The sequence below is a fragment of the Schistocerca americana genome, chromosome 2 (assembly GCF_021461395.2).
Source record: "Schistocerca americana isolate TAMUIC-IGC-003095 chromosome 2, iqSchAmer2.1, whole genome shotgun sequence".
In the NCBI taxonomy this organism is placed as follows: domain Eukaryota; kingdom Metazoa; phylum Arthropoda; class Insecta; order Orthoptera; family Acrididae; genus Schistocerca; species Schistocerca americana.
In genome coordinates this window covers 731291567-731306166 of record NC_060120.1, presented here as the reverse complement: position 1 = coordinate 731306166, position 14600 = coordinate 731291567, and the positions used below count along the sequence as shown (strand labels likewise).

Sequence of the window (14600 nt, the reverse complement as noted above, 5' to 3'; positions counted from 1 at the left end):
GTAGTGGAGGAATGGAAGTGGCTGGTGTTGACAGTATATTCCAGCGTTCTGAGGCGTGTGATAAAGTGCGATATGTTAATTACCTTGGTGAAGGTGATTCTAAAAGTTTCAAACATGTTCAAGGACTGAAGCCCTATGGTGACGATGTTGTAGTGCAGAAATTTGAATGTATTGGACATGTACAGAAGCGAATGGGAACAAGACTTCGGCGACTGAAAGCTTCGTACAAAAAACAAAAACTCATTGATGGTAAAGGGTTGGATGGGAAGGGAAGGTTAACTGACAGTGTAATTGACAAAATACAGAACTATTATGGAATGGCTATTAGGCAAAATACACAAAGTGTCGACGAAATGAAGAAGGCTGTTTGGGCTCTTTTTTTTCATACTTCTTCAACCGATGAAAATCCCCAACATAGCTTGTGTCCCAAAGAAGAAGACAGTTGGTGTAAATATAACAAAGAATTGCTAACTGGTGAAGTGTACACTCATAAGCATAGTCTGCCTCATGCAATAATGGAGGTGATAAAACCTATTTTCAGAGACTTAGCAGCACCTGAACTATTGAAAAAGTGTATTCACGGAAAAACTCAAAACCCCAATGAAAGTGTAAATAGTGTTATATGGTCGAGAATCCCCAAGACTGTATTTGTTGGAATAGAAACACTTCACTTTGGTGTGTATGATGCTGTTGCGACTTTCAATGATGGCAACATTGTAAGGTGCAAGGTATTTAGAAATATGGGAATGAAGATAGGTTCTAACATGGTACGAGCGATGCTTGCTTTAGATAAGGAACGCCTTCGGGCTGCAGACAGGGCTGTAAAGAGTCTAGAAATACAGGCAAGAGTAAACAGGAGGAGGAACAAGAGGAAGCTGGAGGAGGAGTTTGCAGAGGATGAAGATAATCCATCCTATGGACCTGGAATGCACTAAAAAGTTAATCCAATCTTTGTCACTCGATTCCCAAAACTTTTATTTTCTCATACTAATTACATGTTTTCTAAGGATCTTCCAAACATATTTGTTTCAAACTTTCAGTAAATGTTACACAGTACCTTCTGCATAATTTAACACAGCCTTTTTCCAAAAAAACTGTATTTTTGTAATATATAAATAAAAAAATTGCAAAAAAATGTTGTGAATTTTCATTACAATTGAAAAAAATCATCTTTAATAACTGAACTAAAATTTTGTAAAATCCCTGTGTTAAGTTGTAGCCCATATTCCAATAAATAATCTGTAAAAAGTTCAACTTCCTACCTCAAATACTTTGTGAGGAAAGATGTAATTTATAAGCGTTATTTTAACATTGCAAGTATAGGGCGTTCCGGAGCCCCTTAACTGGATGCCTGGCTGTACTTTAGATCATCGCTTCTGCTAAACAAGATTATAACCACTGTGGCACCTCCCTCTGGCTCTCGTAGGTTGTCCACTAGAAACTGAAACAATTCTTCTTGCACTGGCTGCCCTCGATCGCTCTTTCGACGCTCTTAGTAATATTAGTGTAGCGTTTTGCATCTGCTTACATCCGTAGCTGACAAAATCACAATTCCTTCTATTTCGTATTTGTTTTCAACTGCAGCATGAGAAACTAAACTGAATTATTCGTCCAATGTAATCAGTAGCACGCTAGTTCATTACACACTGAGACGACACAGACGCGGATCTAATGCATTCACTGCATAAGCAGGCAAATATCTAATGCGCTGGACAATCTCGTTGTAGATTATAGGAGCTTTTAGACGTCTGCACAGATGGAAGGATAGTTCTATATCGCTGCAGTAGAAATCATGTACACACATAATTTCAGCACGAAATATCTCTCTCTCTCTCTCTCTGTCTGTATGTGTGTGTGTGTGTGTGTGTGTGTGTGTGTGTGTGTGTGTGTATGTGTGTGTGTGTGTGTGTGTGTGTGTGTGCGTGTGTGCTTCATTTAGCTGTGTTAAACTTTGATTGTTTTTGATTGTTTTCAGGTGAAACGATGAACAAGTTCCTGAACGAGAACTGGAAGGACGCCTTCGAAGCGTATAAACACCTGCCAGAGGAGGCCATGGGCTCGGTGTTCACAGAGTTCTTCAATCGCGTTGCCGACGTCTACCCCCTGGACGTGATGTTCCCTGCCTAACTGTGTGGCCACCCGATTGTGCCCTTGACTACAGTCAGTGTAGTATACGTCGCCCATGCACGTTGCTGCTCACACATTTGATGTAGCTGTGTTATTAGAATACGGGGAGTAGTAGAAGAAACTTTATATTATATCGAGAGTCTCTACACTTCTTGAACATATGTGCCTCACATGTACACGTAGTGAAATAAATAAATTTTATTTTGTTAAAATACAGTTGTGAATTCATAAGGTAAATTTTAATTTCTTTTGCCGATAAAAATATATTGCTCGTACAAATATTACGTAAAATACGAGGGCTATCAGGGTAGCAACCTACAGTCAGTTGCACAGGAAAGTGTACGCCGTTATCTGTATGAAATAAAAGACACTATAATATGTTTATATGAAAATACATGTTATTACTAACATTACAATTACCTAATAGTTAATCCAATCCCCGCCATTATCGATTACTGCTTGGCACCTTACCCCTCCCTCGGGTAAATAATCCACTTTTCCAAGCTTTAAATATCGTTTGACCCACTTCGCAACGAATGTCTTTGACTTTCTAAGACTTTTAGCAGCAGCTCCATATGAAAGCTTTGGTCCCTTTGGATGGTTCACTAGGAACACTGCCTGGTAACGCTTCAGATATTTTGCAGTCATTTTAAACTGCAACCCACAAAACAGAACATTCAACTCAAACAAAGTTTTTCTATACCCTGTGCAAAAGTTCATTGATTACAGATTCGAGACCACTACCAGGGATGTCGCTACGGACGTTACATTTAAAATTATGGAGTATACTTTCTTCTGGAACTGACTGTGTGTTATGTTACAAAAAATACTAGAATATTTAAAGCAAATTTATTAGGAAAATCTTAAAATTACACTTCTCCATTACTTCCTCACATTATCATGCAATCTCGATTATACCGTGCCCACTTCATTCCTAATTGACGATGACGTTAGGTCAACATGGGAACACTTAGAGGTCGTTTAGCTCCAGAGCCCCTTGTTCAGTGATGCTAAACACTTGTATCTAGCACCAGTGCTGTACCCCATGGTCCTACCTGCCAGAGATCGCCGTGTGTTCTGCTTTACAGAGCGGGTAAGTCTCCAACCTCCACGTTCTGTCACGTGCCACATGTGCGTGGTTTCGCCATCCTTCACTTTCCTTAGTTATTCGCGATAACAGCAGGCAGACTAACCAACAGCTGCACCGTTTCCGAGATGCTCGTTGCCAGACGTCTGTCCGTAACAATGTGCCCTGTGTCCAAATCGCTTGTATCAGTGGCTTTTCTTATTTGCGACCCGTATCGATGCTAGGATAATTCCTCTTTCGCTTCTGCTCCGCTTATATACATTCCTCACCGTGTCGCGTGCCTGGAGCTCCACCGATCGGCGTTCAGTCTCACATTGGCAGTGGGGTTTCGGCTCGTCAGTGTATTTCCAGTCACCAACGCTGCAATTTATGTTACAATAAATAACATTAACGTGTCCACACGTGTATTCTGGTTTGCTGAGATTTGTGGTGTTGTTGGAAAATATGTTGACTATGGATTAAATGTTTATGCGGGGTGTTCTTTAATTCCAGTTACAGGCTTCTGGAAGTCGTAGAGGGAACTTAGCAGATAAATATTGATAAGGAATCGGTGTTCCAAAATGTACCGTTTTGATATAAAATGCGTCTGAAGATCGGACTACATTTAAATCTCCAGTTTCACGGTACGCACACAAAAGCTGAGAAGAGGTGCCGTTCTCACTCAGTGCTAAAATTGGCGTCACGTACCATTTTGTATACACTACGTGAAATTGGTACGTTCCCAAGAGGGACTGTTGGTTGTGATGATCCACGGACGAGCAGCATTCTTGAATTTGAAGAGGACCTCCTTCGCTGCGTTGAAGATAACCCTACGACGAGTACTCGAAACATTGTCCACGACATTGGATTCTGTAGAATGCATGGGTCAGAGCTCATTGTCTCCCTTGTGTGCGTGTCATGTGGCGGGATATTTGAAAATGAGCCAATCTTCAATCTTCTTTCATATTCAAACGGTATATCCCCGGATGTGTGTTCCTTATCAAAACATTATGTACAAAGTTCCCTCTATAGCCCATAGAAGCCTGTAATAGGAATTGTAAGACACTCTGTATATCCCAGAGGATGCTTAAACAGTTTTGCATGTGCTAAAGCACGGACGGTCGGAATTGCAGCAAAGGTGTTTGGAAACCAATCTCGCAGGTAAAGACAAAAATGAATTCCTTTCAAGAAATATTACTAACTTGTGAAACCAGCGTAAGAAAGCATGAAGTGTGGAATGTGTACTTATCTCAAGATAAAGAGTGCTATGTAACGTAGACAACAGTATTTAATCATTACACTCATCGAAACAGTAAGCTTAACTTATGTTTCAGCTTAGCATTCTAGTACCAAAAGATATTTGGTAACATTATTAACTTACAAACGGCATTTCCATCCCATATCCCTTAAATTATTTAAAAAATTTCCATAAGAAATGTATATGATTAGTTCTATTTCTGTCCGCCACGTTTTTAAATGAAAATGCACTTCGCTTCATTGACATGTACTCGTGCAAGAAGATGATATCTCAAAATACGTAGTAAATTTGTTCATAGTGAAATTCACAACAACGAGCCAGGCAGTGATGTCACTGAGGGCAACACACTACGCTACATCTGAATCATATTTGTATGCATATGAAGACCTATAAGTAGAGTATTACTTCTACTAACACTGTATGCACATCGTGTCTTGCAAACAGGGAAATGTAATTAAGCAACCCTGTATTCTCAATAGATAGATTATATATCATACCACGTTAACATTCCACTATTTCGATAGAAGGTGTGTGAGCCACCGTCACGCTGGCTTACAATCAGACCGTTAAATGATTCAGATACACTAAGTCTATTTATAGAATTCTTGTGTTTATGCGTTCTGTGTAGCAAACGAAATGTAAGTTCTTGAACCATTCTACGTGTCTACTGACGTGCTGACAAGACAGACCACTCAATTATTGATGTAGTGAAACTAAATAATTGTTTCCTTTCGACCTGTACAACAAATCAAGTGAAGCTGTTTGCCAGTTCATGAATGAAACGTAGTCGGTATCCAGTATCCGTGCTGTATTGGTGTATTTGCGTTAGTACATGTATATAATACTTTTACTACTAGGACGTAATGCAGGCCACCTTTCCATAAGGATTTATTGACAATTATTTTGATATACGTCCTCATTGTAGTCAGAGAAGTCGGACATGCATTTCGCAGCGGTGGCAGTCAGTGACACTGTTCAGTTAATCCCATCATTCAAAATGCCACTCATTTAACGTATGAACAGAGGTTACTGTGCGCTAATGATCCGCTTACCAATTATTTTATTTAGCAATATGTGCACATATCTCATAATGCGACATACCACCGCGGTTTACTACTCTGATATATAATCTGCACTGAAAAGACTTCCAAGTAGTGCTAAGAAGGAACACACTCCATGCTGGTGTTCAAGTGTGTGTGAATTCCTATGGGATCAAACTGATGAGGTCATCGTTCCCTAGACTCACACACTAGTTAACCTAACTTATGCTAAGAACAACACACACACCCATGCCCGAGGGTGGAGTCGAACCTCTGGCGCGAGGGGCCGCGCAATCCGTGACATGGCGTCTCGAACCGAGCGATGGCGCCTCGAACCGCGCGGCCAACTCGCAAGGCTTCCATGCTGGTCGAGAAAGTGTGAATCATTATTGGAAGAATACCAGAAGACCGAGAACTACGGGGCTGTGGAAGAATTGATTCAAACAATGAATGAAGAATGCAGGGGCAGATGGATTGAAATGATGAAGAGCATCGAATTTACTCATTCTAACTGCAAGAACTGGAATCTGCTACGAAGATTAATTGGAGCTACAACCCTACACCAACACAGTACGAGAATGACACACACTCGGATAGCTTTACACATGAAACTGACCTCAAAAATCTGTTTAAGAATTTCTGAATAGAAAGAAATTTCTAAATAATAATAATGAGAACATAGAATAAGCAAGTGAACACGGAAGAAACAGAAGACGCGGAGATCCAAGTGACCACTGAAGCATTGGCATAGGTCAAAGGAAGCAATGCAGCAGGAGTAGATAGGATCCTGAAAAATCTAGGACCATTAGGAAGAAAATGGCTAGCAAAATTTTTCTGAGTGCGCCAAGTGGAACGAAGTACCTGTTACATGGAAAGAAGCTTAGGTAGTCGCCGTCCTGAAACCAAGGAAAACAGGAGACATTTCAGACTAGTCTTCCACTTATGCGTTGTTTACACATTATTTGACAGAATTTTTGTGGTCGACTCACTTCGTATACAGAGTCTTACGTACCGATGGAGCAAGGGGGTCTTAGGCCTAAAGGAAGCATCTGTGATCAATTCCTTGCCCTCACAACGTTTACCGCGAAGGGCCACCAGGATAAGGAAAGAAAACGGGCGTTGTCCTGATGACAGTAACATCAGTAAACGATATAGTGGAGGCATGGCCTACTTTATAAACTCATAGAAAAACTCAGTGCAATCATATTTATAAACTGATGGACATTTTAAATGGAGAAAAAATTAGAGAAACATGTAACGGCATGACTAGCAGATACACGGCGCTCAACAATGGACTCCCGCAAGGATCGGTAATGGCCTTCTTATTGTGGATGTTCCAGATAAAACGTCCCTCAAGTGTATATACGCAGACGATGTAGAAACAACTTATCACAGTAAGTCTTTCGAAAAAATACACCAGAAATTAAACATCCTGCACCTATATTACACCACATGGCATCTGCAACCAAGTCCAGACAAGATAGTCAGTTGAAAGAGACATCTTAATAATAGAGAAGCATGAATAATCAGATCACTAAACCTGAAGATAACCCCCGGTTTCTTGGAGTAATGCGTGAGGAGTCTGAAGTCCCTAAGGTACATAGCCCATATAGATGAAACAAAACAAAGACTGACATCTAGAATTATCATCCTTTCCAGACTCACTGGAACAACCTGCAGATGTGATGCAAATGTATTGTGAACTTCAGTCTTGACAGTGGCCAAGTATTGTGCATGTGTATAGACCGGAAGTGCACACGTATAAAAAACCAACTCACGTCAGAGAAATAATGAGAATAATATCTGGAACGCTTCCACCTATAGTAATTTACTGTCTACTCGTACTAATTAATATAGCATGACCTGAAATCAGAAAAAGTTACTATTGAAAGAATATAGCAAAAAACCGTCGAACCCAAACCTTCGAAGAAGAAGGGAGATTATGCCAACATTGGGACTCTCGAACGACCCTCAGTGCAGAGTGTGGACTGAGCCAATCGATACACCACCAGGTCGAGAGCACTATGCATGGTTAAGTGGTGAACTTGGGGACGTACATAAACTCACGGACAATTGCACTGGCTGGCTTTGAAGAAAAGTCTTACTGTGTAAAGTTTTGTATTATGTAACGGCGTAATTTCCCTTTTTAATATTCGCCTTCTACATGCCGAAGGAATAAACGAAATAAAACTTTTACATAATTGTTCACGTATTATCAATAGCAGTTAGTTCAGAATTCAAGGACGGTGTTCTCATTACTGTTTGTATGTTTACACACACAATAACCAGGATGGAAAAAAAAAGAAAAGAAAAAAGACGCCAGTAGACCGGAAACTGAAATGTTTCCTGCGACCGGCTTGTAGAATGGACAATGATCACACCAGTAATAAGTAAGTTGAAGAGCAGGGATGGGCGCAACGGTTAAGAAATATCGGGTTTCCGGAACATTACAAGAACATGAAGATCGAATGAAACATTCAAGCACCGAACAAAGCTATCACAAAACTATGTTCTATTTGCAGTGGAAGTAGAGAAAATGTTTAAAGATGAGGGAAATGAGACTTCACCGAGGTGATAAATATGGGTCGGGAAACTATCACATAGGAGTAGAAACAAGAGAGCAATTTGAAATAAGAACTGGATGGAAATGTTTCAGAAATAAACAACGGTTACTTCTCAGACTTTCCTCTGCAGCTTCGGTTTCATTTTTTATTTCACAATTTTAAGCCATGTGTCTTTCTCCGTCCTATGAATACTAAATTTACTTTATAAACCACTGTTACTTTTTTCAGCTACTTTGGCACGCTCATGTAGAACAGCTTCATCTCTGCTTTGGTCAGGGAGAGACCAAAGCAGAGATGAGAACTGTTCTACATGAGTGTGCCATAGTAGCTGAAAAAACTAACGGCGATGAAAGCTGTTCTACATGAGTGTGCCATAATAGCTGGAAAAAAACGGCGGTTTATAAAGTAAACTGAATATTCATAGGAGGAAGAAAGAGACACATGGCATAAAGTTGTGAAATAAAAAATGAAACCGAAGTTGCAGACGAAAATCTGAGATGTGTGCTGAGCAGCCAATGATGTTTTCGAGCCTCGCTGTGAGAAGACGCCATCCAGTGGGTTAAACTTGAAATGTTTGTTTAAATTGTAATGGAACATAGAATTGCTTTCTCTTAGGTTCGGAGACATGGGGCCAAGTGGATGCCGAATCCAGTGAGACCACGTGACAATCAGTCTCTCTCTCTCTAGCTCAGATATTAATAAAATTTAACATTCAACAAGCAAATTTGGTACTTTTGGCAAACGACACATAATAAATCCGATTAAAGAGAGAAGAGTTAGTATTCGACATTTTCCAAAAATTATTAAGTGTTTTTCTGAAAATGGGCTCTCCCTAAATTTTTAAAAGCACACTACATTTGGTCCTGTACAACAAATGGAGTCATATCAACAAATGATGTAGCACATGAGCAGGAGTCAGTAAGTAGGTAAGAATGTTCCAAATTTGTGGGTGTACATATTGATAAAAACTTGAACAAGCGCATTACTGAGATTCTCAAATAATTGATTTCAGCTACTTTTTCTCTTCGTATAATTGCTAATCCTCGAAACAAACATATTAACCTCTTGACACATTTTGCATATTTCCACTCAATAATGTCGTACGGAAAAATTTTCTGGGGTTACTCATCACTTAGAAAGATAGTACTGATTGCACAATAGCGGTTTTCACCCACAGATGTCATGTAAGTGCCTCTTCAAAGAGCTAGGCGTTTTAACTGTATATGGCAGTACATATTCTCGTTAATGAAATTCGTCAAAAATAATCCACCACAATTTGAGAAGGACAATGATGTATATACCCGCTAGAGGAAAAAATGACCTGTATTACTCACTGTTAAAGCTGTCAGTGGCTCAAAGAAAAGTTCAATATGCAGCAATAAAAATTTTTGATCGTATGTCCAATATCATAAAATGTCTGACAGGTAGATAATCAAGTTTTAAATCAAACTTTATATTTTATATCATTTCTCCTTGACAGCTCCTTCTATTCCGTTAACGAATTTCTACTTAAAACGTGGTAGCCAGCGGAAACAAAGGGCGTTTTAAGTGAAATTGCATAAGTAGGAATAAAATGATAAGGCGTTTATTAATGTTAACAGTAACCATGTAAACATATCATGTAAACTGACACGTTCCACATCATTTCGATAAAAGAATGGTTCAGATGATCTGTGGAACATGTAACAAACTAAGAAAATTGATGTGTTCAAGCTTTTTTGTGTAGTAAAATTAGTTATTGATGGGTTTGTGCAATATTTGAGAGAATCTGCAGACAGCTATATAGGGCTGTCTGTCCTGTAATCAGTCTTTGAATATTTTCTCACCTTTACAAAAGTATTAGCATTCGTGTGTTCATTATATTAATATTTCGTTTCGTCCACAAGGAATACTGGATTTCTCATGACTATGTGTCCCTTTTAACTGCTGTTTTCCGGCGAGAAATGCACACGTTTTGTACCGCCAATACTTAGAATTGGTCTCACATACAATTTTCAAATACGCGGTAAGTACTAGCGTTACAGTTTGTCGCTGAAAGCTGTTCGGCCGGCAGCAACCGTTTGAGATCAGTCATCGTAATTTAGTCGATAATTATGATGGCTTCAAGGTTCATTTTCTTAGATGCTTAGGTTACGGCCAAAAAATGGCAAAAACACTCGCCTTGCACGAACCTTCGTCTATAACAATGAGCTCATTATACGAAGGATCGTTCAACTTTGCACATTTCGATATTAATGTTAATTAACTTGTTTCCTTCAGAAAAATTCCATTGAAATCTACGATTCGCTTGCGAAACTTTGACTATTTATCGCTGAGTTACTCCAGTCACTTTGCGTTATGGCTGTGTATGCCTGAAAAATGACCATAAATGGTTAAAGGTTGTCTCAAAATTTCTGTTGGATATTTAACCAAAATTATATAGACAGCGCTTGGATTCCAACCAACCCGCCGCTTGTAGTAATAAAGAAATACACCCCAATAAAATTCCTATTTTCTTAAAAACAAGGAACTAAGTATGGTAACAAGTAAACAAAAGATCTTATTAGCATCAACTATGGTTCAGCTGTTGAAGAGATTGTTGTAGCTGAAAGTATTTCTACTTTGAGTAAGAGCATATTTACAAGATTTTTCGCTTTTTGAAGAACGCAAGGCAAAGAAACTAACATAGCCTCACCTTGTTCTTCAGTTCTGTTTCTTTCGTGTGCTTCGTCGTTCCGATTACGTGTTCCGGATGGAATTTTTTTTCTTATGACACATTTTTGTTTATTAATTTGTCGTTATGAAGACCATAAAAACAAAATAGTTTCCCAAATGTTCTGGACAAGCCGACACAAAACGATGTTGTAGCATGGAAGAAGACTCCTGTAGGAGGCCAACTGGACACTGCGGCCTGGAGTCAAATGTTACTGCCACATTGTTTTGATGTCATTGTCGGGTACGTGGTAAGGAAGGAGAGGTGGATGGTTGGTTCAAAAAATGGTTCAAATGGCTCTGACCACTATGGGACTTAACATCTGTAGTCATCAGTCCCCTAGAACTTAGAACTACTTAAACCTAACTAATCTAAGGACATCACACACATCCATGCCCGAGGCAGGATTCGAACCTGCGACCGTAGCGGTCACGCGGTTCCAGACTGCAGCGCCTCGAACCGCACGGCCACACTGGCCGGCCAATGGATGGTTGCACAGCTGATCAGAACACGTCACACAGCGAGAAAACAGGTGCAGTATTGCTTCCAAATGTCAGTACGGCTTGTAAAAGAATTACTTTACCATACACAAGTTATTCTATCACGATCTCCGAGAAAACGTTATTTCATATGTAACAGGTTATATGTTTGATCGGATATATGCATAAACTGTAACTTCACTGAGAACATTTGACTTTTCGTACTTCGTGTAAATTTACGTTATGCGATAGAGCGCGTCCAGCGATGTCATAGCATTGATTTTGGAAAGTTATCGTTACGCTCTTTTGACAATGAAAGGGGGTTATTCCTTGGAGTGAAAATGTGGATATGGAGGAGATTATTCGCGGGACTTCTTTTGAGCTTCGTACGAGACATACTACAAAGTAAACGTGTGAACGATATTGATATCTGTAATGCATTACGTAGTCGAACGGTATTGTACAAAAAAATGTAATCTGACGAAATTCGTTCGTGTTTACGATAACAATTGTGAACTGTTAAATATGTATACATCCAAGGTACGTCTGACGAATTTTTCTTATGCTCCCTTGACCCCATATTTCATTCGTAACCAATTTTGTCAACATAAATTGTGATCTGAGGAGGTTGCCTGGTTAGTCGGATTCTGCTCCAAGGTCCCCGTTGTTTTGCGGGATTTCCTCATTAAGGTAACTGCATTTTACATCTACATCTACATTTATACTCCGCAAGCCACCCAACGGCGTGTGGCGGAGGGCACTTTACGTGCCACTGTCAGTACCCCCCTTTTCTGATCCAGTCGCGTATGGTTCGCGGGAAGAACGACTGTCTGAAAGCCTCCGTGCGCTCTCGAATCTCTCTAATTTTACATTCGTGATCTCCTCGGGAGGTACAAGTAGGGGGAAGCAATATATTCGATACCTCATCCAGAAACGCACCCTTTGGAAACCTGGCGAGAAAACTACACCGCGATGTAGAGCGCCTCTCTTGCAGTCTGCCACTTGAGTTTGCTAAACATCTCCGTAACGCCATCACGGTTACCAAATAACCCTGTGATGAAACGCGCCGCTCTTCTTTGTATCTTCTCTATCTCCTCCGTCAACCCGATCCGGTACGGATCCCACACTGATGAGCAATACTCAAGTATAGGTCGAACGAGTGTCTTGTAAGCCACCTTCTTTGTTGATGGACTACATTTTCTAAGGTCTCTCCCAATGAATCTCAACCTGGTACCCGCCTTACTAACAATTTATTTTATATGATCATTCCACTTCAAATCGTTCCGCACGCATACTCCCAGATATTTTACAGAAGTAACTGCTACCAGTGTTTGTTCTGCTATCATGTAATCATACAATAAAGGATTCTTCTTTCTATGTATTCGCAATACATTACATTTGTCAATGTTAAGGGTCAGTTGCCACTCCCTGCACCAAGTGCCTATCCGCTGCAGATCTTCCTGCATTTCGTCACAATTTTCTAATGCTGCAACTTCTCTGTATACTACAGCATCATCCGCGAAAAGCCACATGGAACGTCCGATGCTATCTACTAGGTCATTTATATATATTGTGAAAAGCAATGGTCCCATAACACTCCCCTGTGGCACGCCAGAGGTTACTCTAACGTCTGTAGACGTTTCTCCATTGATAACAACATGCTGTGTTCTGTTTGCTAGAACTTCTTCAATCCAGCCACACAGCTGGTCTGATATTCCGTAGGCTCTTACTTTGTTTATCAGGCGACAGTGCGGAACTGTATGTTACAACAGGTTTAAAACCCTTTAATCCTACAAGCTGTGCTTAGTACTGGCACAGATGTCCGGATCCCCTGTTTTTTTTTTTTTTTTTTTTTTTTTTTTTTTTTTTTTTTTTTTTTTTTTTTTTGTCAAGATGCAGCAATCAAATCGAAAGATAAGCCTTCGCTAACGATCTTAGCGCAATTTTTATGCGTTGTAGATATGCAGTGCTGACGAATGCCGAATTCTCAAGGTAACAATATTCATTTAAGTCTGGAATGAACAGAAAGAAATTCATTGAGCCTTCCTGTTACAGAAGTGATAGAATTTCTTGTCTCCCACTTATGAAAAGACATAATTTTCTCTTACCAAAGTGATTTAAGAATCGTTAAATAAACATTGTTTGTTTGATTAAGAGCATTATATTGGACAGAGTGTAACGTTTTTCGCAAGTTGTAGGAAAAAACAATAAAATCATTAATTGAGGTCAAAGCATTTTCAAAAATACAAGTTCCACCAGATTCAGAATCAGCAAATCTACATCTGATCATTTGAAGTTATTCACAGGTACAATAAGGTTTTGTTCTTACGGAATTGTAATTGCTAAATAGCATGCACAGATACAGCAAAATGTGCAATATATTGTAAAATGTAACGTGCTGAAGTGGTATTGTATTTGATTGTGATATAGGAGAAAGAATTTATACTAACTAGGACTATATTTGATAACGACGTTAGTAGCGGTTGTTAACCACACAGTCGCAAATATCTCGCAAACAAATCATTGGCACTTCCGTATTTACTCCCATATTTGCCTCTGTCATCAGATACCTTCACCCGAGAAACGTCTCGGCAACAATTGTGATACACCATGCACACAAATTTTGCGCTTATATTGGCGCCCCAAATGGCTGCTTATGACACATGGATCTAAAGCCCATCCTCGGCGCAGACATCCCGCACTGACATCCTCATTAAAATTTTCATTCCTCATAACATGCGTTCATGAGAAGACAGTTTCCTTTATTGATCCTGTTTTCATATGTTTTATTTAGCGTATACTTTTTTCTACATTCTAGCTCTGTCTTATTACATTAAACACATACTGTTTATATTAATTTTATATTTTTCGTTTTTCTCTGGTCCATAAAGTACTTCTCGTTAATGTACTCGTAATTGGCGTTCTAGAGCACTTCGATGCACCCCTTGTTTTTTAAATTACTATGAAAATGTACTTTGGGCAAAACTATTTTTATGTTATACGGCAAAGACAGCTGTACAATCACATCGTGTGCTGCAGAAAGTAGTAGTGTCAACGCGAGAAGGCGATATGGGCCGTCCAATGTTAACCAGGGGCAGAACACAATGCGCGCTTGTGTCGTACGACGCATTAAGAAACATAAACAGTCTTACAAATTTCAGACTCTTATACTGCGACACCACAGTGACGTGAAAAATTAAATAATACCTTAACACGATACTGAACACACTATAGATTACCAGGATCACCTATTTATATTGCAAAGGAAAAAATCGTAGTAGATAGTTTTATTTTACGGTCTTCTGTCTATTGCAGATTTAACTAGGAAATAACAAACATAAACTGTCCGAAACGACGTTGACTACTGTGTCAAT

At 39.5% G+C, this 14600-nt stretch overlaps 1 protein-coding gene across 1 annotated transcript in view; it reads left to right on the top strand.

Annotated features, from left to right (window-relative positions):
• The window catches only part of LOC124596040 (protein takeout-like), a 123834-nt gene extending 121495 nt beyond the window's left edge, over positions 1–2339 (top strand). The window contains exon 7 of the mRNA XM_047135009.1: positions 1976–2339. Coding sequence (XP_046990965.1) covers positions 1976–2127 — 152 coding nt within the window. The 3' untranslated portion in view covers positions 2128–2339. The remainder of the gene's footprint in view (positions 1–1975) is intronic.
• The last annotated feature ends 12261 nt before the right edge of the window (positions 2340–14600 follow it).